This window comes from Poecilia latipinna, unplaced genomic scaffold (assembly GCF_001443285.1).
Source record: "Poecilia latipinna isolate Pla-1442-1.1 unplaced genomic scaffold, P_latipinna-1.0 Scaffold693, whole genome shotgun sequence".
Taxonomy (NCBI): Eukaryota; Metazoa; Chordata; class Actinopteri; order Cyprinodontiformes; family Poeciliidae; genus Poecilia; species Poecilia latipinna.
This window is the reverse complement of record NW_015113309.1, coordinates 210818-222573: the sequence shown is the minus strand read 5'-3', so window position 1 is coordinate 222573 and position 11756 is coordinate 210818. Positions and strand designations below refer to the sequence as shown.

Here is an 11756-nt window from a genome sequence, read left to right as displayed (position 1 = left end):
GTTTTCCCTTCAGACGATTCCCGAGAAAGAAAAGATTGAGCAAACAACAGAAACTGGGAATCTGAAGGGATTTAAACGTTTCCAGTAAAATCACCAGATGTCTCTTCCTGTTTTCACAGTTTTCTCTTTTTTTATTGCTGTATTTTCTCAGTTTATTGGTTATATAAATCTTTGACACAATGAAATGTTTTATGTTACAAACAGTCTTGGAAGTCAGTTTGTGTTTCAATCAGATTTAAAAGTATAAATAAAGATGAAATAAACTTTCACATCTCATGTGATGGAGTATTACGGCCATTGTAGTTTGTTTTTTTAAAGGAGTAAATTTCCACCAAAAAATTCCAAAATTTTCCCGAAAAAACTTCTGAGCTTGAAAAAAATTTTTTAGAAATAAATTCTTTCCACAAAATTTCTCAGATTAATCCAAAAAATTTTTCTTTTTTTTTGTTGTGAGTTTTCAACTTTTCAAACTCAAACTTTCTGAGTTTTTGTCTAAGAAAAATTTTGACTTTTCTTGGTTTTTCTAGAATTTTTCTTCCTTTTCTTTATTTTCGCCTTTTGAAACTCAATATTTTTAAGTTTTTGTTTTGCAGAATTTCAACTTTTTTCTCGTTCTTTCAAGAAAATGTGTGTGTTTTTGTCAGAAATGATCTGGATCCGGATCTTTTCTAACTCTTACATGATGGAAAAACTTGATAAAAAAATTACATTCTAAACATTTTTCTAGTCATAATAAGAATCTCCATAAACACCAAGGATACAAAAATCTTTCATTACGGTTATGATATTCTGTTTGCAGAAGGAAACTCGGCTGCAGTTCTGAGAGCTAAAATAAATAAAACGGCTCTGGAAAACAACAGCTGTGTATTTGTTGTTTGCTGCAGGCCTGAAAAAGACGGAAACAAACCAGGATGTAGTTTCTGTTTGTTACTGAAATTTTAGGAAATATCGCTGGCTCTTAAAGCTTTTGACTCCCAAACTGAGTTTTTGTTTGTTTTTGTTGTTTCTTTTTGATTATGTGTTTGCTGCAGATCATTGCATCAAACTGATAGAAGACAAACTGGACTCAGTTTTTGCTTCATCTCTGATATTCATTTTTGCCTTCATGTTTTCAGACCACAGATTTTCAGGCCAGTAATTTCGTCTTTGCTTTAAATGATCTGCAGCCGTTTGAGTCTGCAGGCGCTGATGGAGCGGCCTTTGACTGTTCCTGTAAGTTTCATGAGACTGTCTTCACTCAGCGTGAGTCCGTCAGGGAAACTGTTGGCACACAGACATCCTCCTGCAGGCAGGAAGAGGAACTCATCTGGTTTGATTCTGCAGCTGATGTCGCAAATCAACAACTTAATAAAATAAAAGTCAAAAGAGAGTTTTGTTAATTTTTTTTTAAATCAATTATTTTTTCTGCAGAAGAAGATTTAGGCAAAATAAAAACTTTGCAAAAAGTGACAGCGATGATCTTTAACTTGAGCTAAAAGATGTTTTAAAAAGTTGGATATGACAGAAATAAATTTTATTTTTGGGTTCAGGGTTTTCATGTAGGTATAAGCTAAAAAAAGACAAACTTTTAAAAACAATCAAATCAAAAGTTAAATAGCGGCTGAAGGTGTGCAGGGTTCTGCAACCGGGTGTGTTTTGGTTTTTTATATTTTCATCTCAGTAGATTTTTATTTTTATTTTACAGAGCAAATGAAGGTAAGAAGGCTCGGAAATATTATATTATATTATATATGGTATTTTGAAAAAATAATTTAAAATCATGTCGGTTTATTTTAATTTTTTTTTTCATTCTTTTCATGTCAAATAAATAAATTTTATTAAAAATAAAAACCAATTTCACTGTTTTTGTCTCCCTAATGATGTTTCGCTGTTAAAGTGTGTAAGAATCCACCTGCTCCTCTCAAACCACGTGACTGATGATGTCAGCCGAGCCACAATCAAAGCCGGGAACCTGAAGACAAAATGGTGTTAGTGCGTCCATCCATCCATCCATCCATCCATCCGTCCGTCCATCCATCCATCCATCCATCCATCCGGCCGGAAAGGGGCTGAAACTTTAATCTTCTGGCTTCTCCTCTCAGTTCCGCTGCATTCATGAAGTTCAGGAGACATATGGGAAAAGCATTAGCCTCTCTATTCACCAGGGCCCTCCCACCCTCTCTCTTTCCCTCTAATCCGCCCACATGTACCGTCTGAGGAAAAAAATAGTGCAGGAGGTGACGCTCCTCCAAAGGAACAGAGAGGGAGAGGAGAGGGAGAGGGAGAGGTGTCTACAGGCTGCATCTCCACTCAAACATTTGGAAGAGGGGGGAGGCAGAGGAAGAGCTACACCCAGAGAGAGAGAGAGAGAGAGAGAGAGAGCAACAAAGACTGGCACTTCTGTTTTTTCTTTTTTGGCAATAACAAAGAGGTGGGAGAGACAGAAAATAGCATAAATAAGCGGGGGACTTCTGCTTCATTTCATCCGGAAGACTCCATCATCATGACCATAACGCGCTTTAAGTAACATCCGGCAATAATAACGCGGCTTTCCAGCAACAGATGTGCGCGATTTGCCTCTGATTTTGATTGGGGAGAAAAGCAGAAGAAGAAAAAGAAGAAGAAAAGATCAGCTGAATGCCTGCGAGAAACTGGACTGAGAGCATCAAGCAGAGAAATCTGCGCTTTGATTGATCTTTTTCCGTAAAGCTTCATGTGCGTGTCTGCGCGCGCACAGCAGCCGAACCTGAGCCAAACGCGAGTGAGTATCCAACCGTGACTGTGTGTGTGTGTGTGTGTGTGTGTGTGTGTGTGTGTGTGTGTGTGTGTGTGTGTGTGTTATTCTGATTGGTGTGTGTTTTTCTTTATTTTATATACTGGTGGCTTCATTCAAAGGAATATTCTCCCATCTTGGAAAATAAAAATAAAAAATAACTGCATCCGTTTAGCAGCATTCAACAAGTCTGCAATACCGGTAAAAAAAAGAAAAAGTGTGATCGTGTTCTGATCAATATCTGACTCAAAGCACTTAAAGGGAAACAGAACTACAATCTGAAACTGCAGACAAAATAAATAGAATAAAAAATCATAAGCAGTTTGATGCTGTCTGACTAAAACGAGGCTGGGGGTTTAAATGTTGGGTGTTTCCTCCAGCAGATCAGTTTCATGACTCTGGGTGCATGCATGCACTCCCTCCTGCATCATTCTGCCTGCACGAGTTCCCCCGTTTCTCTGTGTGTGTGTGAGAGAGAGAGTGTGTGTTGCTTTGTGCTTTTAGCAGGAATGCATCTGTTCTTCTCTTTGCATGTCAGTTTTCTCTCTCTGTGTGTGTGTGTGTGTGTGTGTGTGTGTGTGTGTGTGTGTTGAGGCCTGAAATGGAGGTCTGATATGGAGGAGGAGATGCAGAGGCTGAACAGGAAGGACATGGTGTCTCTGAGATCTCATCCAGGAAGTCTAGAAGAGATGGAGGCGGGATGCTGAGCGTCTAGACTTTTTCTCCCTCCTCTCTCCACGGCCTCTTCCCGGCGTTCGCTGACAGTTTCCTCCATCTGCATTCCTCTGCATTTCACACACAGAGCCCGTGGTTTCGTAACAGCTGGCTCCGGCGCTCCTCTCCTGTTCCTCCATTTGCTCTCCCTCTGCCACCTTCCCCAGCCCCGTTCTCAGTCCTGCATTATGAATCGACTTGCTGCTGCTATTTTTAGGCCCAGGGTAACCCAGAAACACCCCTTTTTGATTTTTTGTAAAGAAGAGGGAATAAAGATTCCCCTCTCCTTGTGGGATTCTGGTGGAGTAAGTCAGAGGGGCTCGTAAAAGGAGGGCGCTGCTGTTTGAATCTATTTTGGCAGCTGTGATTGAGTTACGGCTCTGTTTTCCTCGGACCCTTCATCTCTCCCTGCCTCTCATGCTTCCTCTGTCAGCTGTGGCCTTCAGAGCTGGAAACTTCACTGCATCTGTCCTGATTACCTGCTGGAGAAAATCCAGCTCCTCTAATGTCCACTTTGCTCCCCTTTTCCTCCTCTTAGCTTCTCGACGCTCAGAAATTATTTATCCAGATTATTAAAGTGAGATTCTGTGAAGTTATCAAGTTTCCTCAGTTAAAGTAAACAGACGTTCGATTAGAAAATCCTCAGAGCGATGCAAGTTATAAAGCACATCTATTCAATCCAGTTCAACCAGATTAAATGTTGATCTAACTCATGTAATCTGAGTTTCTTCATCACAGTGTTAGCAAGCGCTGCTAATCCGTCTCATTTGCTTTTGCTGCTCCCTCTTTTCATTCCGTTAGAGAACCGGGCAGAGACGTCCAGGCATCATTTGAACTTCTTGATGTTTTTAAACACAAGCAAAATTTGTTTGTTAAAAAAATCAAAAAATCATCATTTTCTTTTTGACACATTGATATTCCAAGAAAATTATGTTAAACATGCAGTTTACAAGCTTATGCCAAGAAAACCAGATCTAAAAACTGCTGCTGTTAATTTTAGTTTCATTCTGAAATGAAATTATAGCATGAAAAACCGATAAAACCTGAATTGTTTATTATATTTATTTATAAAAGCGTCAGTTGGCTCTTCATCACTTATCTGACCTTCAGAACAAAGACTTGTTGAGTTTGTTGCTGTTATTTCATCCAGACCTGATCCGAGTCACCAGGAGCCACAAACACACAATCCCAAACTTTAACCCACAGATTGACGCCTTAAACTTCCTCCGTTTGGGTCGCTGGAAACTGCTGAAAACTGCAGTTTTAATATGAACGAAGAGGTTCGTTCATATTAACTAATGGATAAATTGTTGCCACTTCTTAGATTTTTTTTATATCGTTTATTTCCTTTTAACTTCTTCCAGTTTCTTTTTAAAGTCTGTTTGGCTGTGAACACAACAGTTTGACCTCAGTCACTTGAAATAAGTCTAGATTTTGCTATGATTTATTTTTTTTATAAATCATAGCAAATGATTTATAAAATCATTTGCTATGATTTTAGCAAATGATTTTTGCTAAAATCATTTGCTAATGATTTTAGCAAATCCAACCTGACGGATAAACTTTCTCACTCTGAGGATTTACTCACTTTTTCCTACAAACTGTGTTTCCTACAGATAAAGGAATTATTACTGATAATAACTTCAGTAACCTACTGAAGTTATTATCAGATCTGCTGGCCTTTCTTTGCAGCAGATCAGACAGGAAGAGGGCAGAGAGAGAAAAGCAAAGGTCAAAAGGTCGGGACTCGAATCCCGGTGGGCTGAGCTGACAACTAAAAGCCTTTATTTGTGGGCCGGCTGCTGTACCGCCACACCACAGCCGCCCCTCGTCTGCTCCTTTAAAGACATATTAAAGGTCTTATGAAGGGAGATTTTGCTAAAAGGCTTTAAAAAGTTAATATCTTACCCTCAGTAAATAACTCTCTTGGGTCTGAAACCATTAACTTCAATCTCAGAGGCGAAAGCTTATCGCTAATCCAACGAGGGACCAGAACTGCAGCAAACTTTTGCTGTTTTATAGCAACTTCTCTCTCAAAAACGTCTCAGCAAACAGTATTTTACGAATTGTTACGTTGTCGTCTGCCTGTTTTTAATGCTAAACATGACCTCTAACCTACGTAAACTCAAACTACTTGTGCTAAAATAAACTGGAAATAAATCTGGACAGAATAATAGTTTAATCATAAACTGAAAAGATTTTCAGACTGTGGAGTCTGCAGCTGATACAGAAACAGGAAACAAAGGTCGGAGGCAGTGCAACACCAATTATCTTCCTGTGTGAAACACTAAACGCTGAAAGAAATTTCAAGTGTTTCAGTCAGAGAACGTAAAACAGCAAAAATCATTTAAAATCAGTCACATGATTTATAATGCAATACTTTCCCTTTTTACACCACCACCATTACAAGTGGACAAAATAATTTGTTCCTCTGTTAATGACCAAAAAGGTAACAAAGGTGATAAGAAATAAAAATTTGAATGAAAACCAGGCATCACTTTTGAATTGTGGTTCAACAGAATTATTTTAAAAAACAAACTAATGAATCAGGTCAAAATGATCCAACCTGCAGCTCAACCTTTCCAGGTAATGAAAGTATTTTTATAACTTTTGCACCTGTTGAAAAAACCCGAGATCATCCCACTTCCCCATGCTGGAGATTTCAGTTCAACAGTAACGATACATGAAGTTACCTTTAAAGTTAATCACTCAAACGCCAATGAAATCAATCTGCTTGTGTTTGTTGTTTTTATCTCCTGCAAACTTTGCTTTAATTCTACTTCCTTTTTCTATCTAATCATAAGAAATCACAGTCATGAGACGGCAGGCTTCCTGAGAAAAGTGGAAGTAAGTTTCCAATATTGCAGGTTCATGAAAATAATTAAAACTCTTCCTTATTTCAAAGCATAAAGTTTCAAAGAATGAAATCTGAATATTTTGAGTAACTTACATTAATATTAGTTTGCTTGAACGAATATTTACACTTACAAGTAAAACAAGTAACTGCAACTTTGGTATCAAATAATTAGAATAATAGTTTATTCTTGGTTTCTTTTCAGAAGACCATCTGTAATAACTCAGACTATGATTATTATAAGAGCAACTAATAAGTTGTAGTTATCATATTATAAATGAATGCTGAATCAAAGGAACTAAAAAGGTTATAAATGTGATTTTGACATTGATGGTGTAAAATGTAACTAATTAAAGGTCACTGATGATGTGCTGGAGGTGAAAGGATAGGAGAAAAGAGGAACTAACAGAGCAGATATGACCATGGCCTTATTCGGAAACAGAACTTAAACTTTTCCAAGAAAAGGTTGTGCAGGGTCATCAGAACGTCTCTAACACAGTGACGGATATTAACCAGGAGATTCTGTGTCAATATCTGCAGCAGTTCAGACGGTTAAAAGGTTTATGAAATAAAGTTCACATGCCAGCAGCTACAAATCCGGTTAACCTGGATTTAATCTGTTTTGGCGAAACAGATGTTCTGCGCATGCAAACAGCTTTCAGTGATAAAGCTTTATAAAGAGGCTTTTCAAAGATTTATAAAAAGTTGTTGTGTGGAAAGGATAACTAGAGCTTCTGTCCTCAAACCAAAACTACATTTCCTAAATGAATCCACATCTGTTCTGTTAATTCAAATGCAAACTGATAAAGTTAATAAAAAATGAGTTTCAACTGTGGCAGAATCATAACCTACCGCAGCTTTAGCCATGCTCAAAATCCTCACTTTCATTTGAATGAAAACGCTGCTGCCTCCTGGTGGTGGAGGATAGCTGTTACAGCTACAAAAATCCATCCAGAAGTAAATAAAAAAAGAGGAAAAGGGCATCAATTTAAACTCAGAGTAGTTTATCTCAGATGTTCAGGAGGAACTCGGTTCAAAGTGGCACAATAAACTGGACCTGACTCCATCATGGATGCAGCTGTAAAAAATACAGAGACTGAACCGAATGGAAAACCTCCTGTTATTCCACCAAGTACTGATTCTGAGCTCTTCCTGAGTTAAAACATTAGTGTTGTTGTTTCTAAATGAATATTAACTTGTTTTCTTTGCGTCTTTTCCCTTAGTTTGAGTTTTTGCTTTGCTTTTCAGACACATGTTGTCAGTAGTCCATAGAATAAAAGAATTATCATTTTACTCAAATGAAAAAGTAAAAGATAAGCCGATCATTTTAAGTTGAGTTAATTTTTTCCAGAGCTGTATTTGTGTCTTGAGTAAACATACATGAAACTAAACTGCATTGAATTAAGCAAATAAAATATTAATTACATCTACCCTTCCAACTGGATCCAGATATCCAGACTCTCCCTCCTCCGTCTCACCTCATCTAATCGCCAACTTCTCTCTTTAGTATCTAATTGTCTTCCAGGTCACAGGTCAGGACTGAGCGTAGTAATACTCCATCCCGTGTGCCGTTCCTCTGTCTGGGCCGGCGCGCCGCATCGCTGCGCTGCCGGATCATAACAGGCCTAATCACACCGGCAGGATAGAGTCATTAATTAGGAGCAGGCAGGTTTAAATGACTGAGAGGAGCTGGGAGGTGAAGGGGAGGCTTAAAGCTATCCGCTCTGAGCACAAATTCTCCAAGAAGCTGGTTTTGAAGTTGAACACCGAGGGATTTCAGCTCAGATTTACCCGGGGTCTAAAAATAGAGCTCCTTCTCGACATGACACAGTATCTTGTCCCCCTTATTTCAGCGCCGCTTTCAGGGATTAACCTGACCTTTCCTTCACCAAAACACCTTCTTCTACCACTTCTCACTTTTTATTCCGACATCTCAACCTGACTTTGCATCTGTTAGGGAAAAACTTCCTCATGTAGGGCAGGAAAGATCTGAGACCGGCAGCTCCTGCTGCAGACTCCACTGCTGCCGGTCCGTTCCTGATAAGAGCTTTATGTATTAATAATCTCAGGCAGCTGCAGGAAGCAAAGCAGGAGTGCTTGAGTTTGGTTTTTGATAGAAAAAAAGGGAGCAGCAGCAGTTGGGAAGGGGTGAGCGACCGACATGCACAGCACTGAAGACCCCAGAGGGGGGCGGCGGCTGCAGCCTGTGTGGATTGGTCAGCCCTGCAGAGCTCACCGTGATGTTGCCAAGTAGAGAAGCAGCCGCGGGAAAATGAGACACTTCCTCCTTTACTGCAGCAAATGATTTAATGTCTCAGCAAAATCTTTCACAGGTGGATCTAAGAACCTAATGTGGCCCAGATGTTCTCACTTTTCTTATTTTTTTAAATGTTAGCCACAAAAAATTCAAGATGGCGGCCCTGGCTGTCAAAGAAGATTTAAAGATTTAAAGAAGTCTCAGGTTTCTGGTGGACAATTTTCAAAATGGCCACCATGGTTATAATGAAGAGTTTATAAGTAGCATTAGTATTGCTAGTGGCGGGCATAGCCAACAAAAATGTAGCTTCACTAGTTCAATAAGTAAGAATCTTAGCTATGCTCATGCTAAACCACTAAACACACAGAAATATTAGCAGAACCTAATGCTAAGCTGCTAAAAGCATAGTAATGTTAACAGAAGCTAATGTTAAACCTAAAAATTAAAAATATTAGCAGAAGCTGATGCTAAATCGCTAAATGCATGAACATTTTAGCAGAAGCTAATGTTAAACTGCTAAAGACACAGAAATGCTAGCAGAAGCTAATGCTAAACCACTAAACCAAACTGAAATATTAGCAGAAGCTAATGCTAAAGTGCTAAGCACATAAAATATTAGCAGAAGCTAATGCTAAATCGCTAAACATAAAATATTAGCAGAAGCTAATGGCTAACACAAAATAACAAAAGCTAACACTAAACTGTTAAGCACAAAATAGTGAAAGCTAATGCTAACCATTAACTGTCTCCCAGTCATGTTTCCCTCCAGTTCAGGTCTGGTGTGAGACTCACAAACAGCAAAGCACTCAGATTCATATTTTGCTACATTTAATCATTTTAAATTGCAGGAATACGACGACCAAAGTAGAAAAGACGTGATGTGACAGAAAGTTCATCCGAAGTCGCACACACACACACACGCGCGCGCGTCCTGCCCGGCTCAGATTTACACGGTGAGGTGCAGAGGGTGGGTGAGGTGGGGCGGCACGCGCCGTGGTGTGACACCGCACTGGAAGGGGAGGTGACCGCAGTGCTCTGGCTCCGGCTGCAGTGCTCTGGTTTCTCCTGCGGGGGTCTCCTCGACACTGGGGGATGAGCGCTAGAGAGGAGAGGAGGGAGGGGGGGAGGTGATAAGGACGGAACAGCGTGACGCCTTGTGGTTACATCCTTTGATGAGGTACAGTGGCGTGTGGAGGGAGAAATGTCTGCAGAAACACACACTTCACACACACATCGCTGTTTTCTCTAACATCCAGCTCAGCAGCAGCTCCGTCTACCAGGTTCTGTTCTGCATTTCCCCCACGTTCCCCTTCCTCTGCTCCAGCTATCTGTTATCTGCTCTCCCTCCACCCCGCCGCTCCTCTGTGATTGCTGAAGGTTTTGCACTTTTTCTGCCAACTGCTGCTTCTGTTCCGCATAGTCAGCACTCCTCCAAATTCCTCCCTCCTTCCCCCCGGATACTGCTGCTACTGCTGCTACCTCACAGTCAATGCATCCCATAATCTCCCTCCCTCCTCTTCTTCTTGCTGCAGTGTTTCTGCTAATATATATTAGCGTCTGCGCGGCGCACCGTGCTGCAGAAATGATCCCCTCTACTCAAATAGTCTTTTTTTTACACACATGCGTGTCATTCTGTCGTTTCTTTGTAGCCAGGTGAGCATGTGTGCACTCCTCCTCCTGCTCGCTGTGTGTGTGTGTGTGTGTGTGTGTGTGTGTGTGTAGTGGCGCAGGACACGGTGGCCAAGGCAGGAAATGCTGCAGGAGAGAGAAAGTGTTGGTGCTGTAGGATGGAGAAGGTGGAGGGGGGGATTGTCCCAACCTCAAATGTTCCTGTGAGAATCTTCCTTCTCTCTCGTTTTTAATCCTCTGGACTTTTTTGGGGTTTTTTTTTGTTCCTCCTTAAAATCAGCCACATCCCATGTAAATAAAAGTAATTCTGTCCTTTTAAAGTCAACAAAAACTTACATCCAGGATGAATTCTGACAGAAATCAATGAGCTCCACTTGCCTCACCATGAAGGAACAAACAGAGACAGAACCGCAGTTACAGACTTGTGGCTGACCGTGCATCAAATATTCAGCAGTTCGCCCAATAAAGCCGCATCTGCAGCTGTAAAGTGCGAGCTGGAGTGCAGGGCTGCAAAGTTTAACTGAAACGGAAGTTGTTTTCTCCAAGAAAAGTTACTAAAACGATGAAACTTTTTCCAGAAGCTGCAGCAGAAAAAGTTGAGCGTGGCAGCGTGGAGCTGTCCGTGGTGCTGGACCGGGATCCGGCCCGGCAGCACAGCAAAACCCCGCTGGACCGGGAGCTTCAGCACAGTTTGACCCAGAGATGTTTGCGTTTTAATGTGTGATGATGAAGCTGGCTCTGTTTCAATGTGTCTGCATGCAAACTACAGGAGTTTTGCATAAAAATGCAGCGCAACTCAAACTTTGCAGTGCAAAGCAAGAGAGAAACTGACTTGTTCAACTTTTCTCATTTTTTCCTCTGAGGAATAACTTCTCTTTTTTTATTGTCGACTCATGCAGAACGCTCGCTTTCAGTCGTTCTTACCTTTGGGTTGACAAACTGAATCTTTCCTCTGGTTTAGGAGAAAAGGAAAAATCTTCAGACATTAAAAAATCTGTTTCTTCAGATGCAAAACAAAAAGTAAATAAGTGCAAGAAGAGAATAAGTGTGAGAGCAAAGTAAAATAAGTTTGGGAAGCAGAGAGAAGGAAACGGAGTGAATCCAAGTGTGATGCAGAGATGGGAGAAGAAAAGATGACAGCAGAGAGAGAGAGAGAGAGAGAGAGGGAGAGAGAGAGAGAGAGAGAGAGAGAAAAGGGAACGGGACTGTTAAAGAAGAAGGAAGAGGTGAAGTCTTGATTCCTCTTCAGTGAAATGTGATTCCTTTATGCGAAATATGAGGGTGAGAGAGGAAGAGAAAGTGAGGGAAAGGGAGGGAGGGAGGGATGGAGGAAGGGAGGGCTCACAGGAGAGGAGGAGGAGAGTGGTGCATTTCTCTGAATAGGAAAAAAAGGTTAACAACATAAACACAGGGGGCTTTTCTTTTCTTCCTGCTGGGAACGCGTGTCTTTTCTGAAGCCTCTCTGGATTGGGAGGCAGCCCACAGGCAAACAACCTGACCCTCAGAGGGGGAGAGAGGAAGGGAGAGAGGGGGGGAGGGAGAGAGGGACA

General features: G+C 40.8%; 1 protein-coding gene across 7 annotated transcripts in view; it reads left to right on the top strand.

Annotated features, from left to right (window-relative positions):
- Positions 1–571: 571 nt before the first annotated feature.
- Positions 572–11756, top strand: part of LOC106954964 (potassium voltage-gated channel subfamily C member 1-like) — a 78362-nt gene continuing 67177 nt past the window's right edge. For all 7 annotated transcript variants that reach the window (XM_015044842.1, XM_015044841.1, XM_015044838.1 and 4 more), the window contains exon 1: positions 572–2740. In XM_015044842.1, the coding sequence (XP_014900328.1) occupies positions 2693–2740 (48 nt within the window). In that variant the 5' untranslated portion in view covers positions 572–2692. The remainder of the gene's footprint in view (positions 2741–11756) is intronic.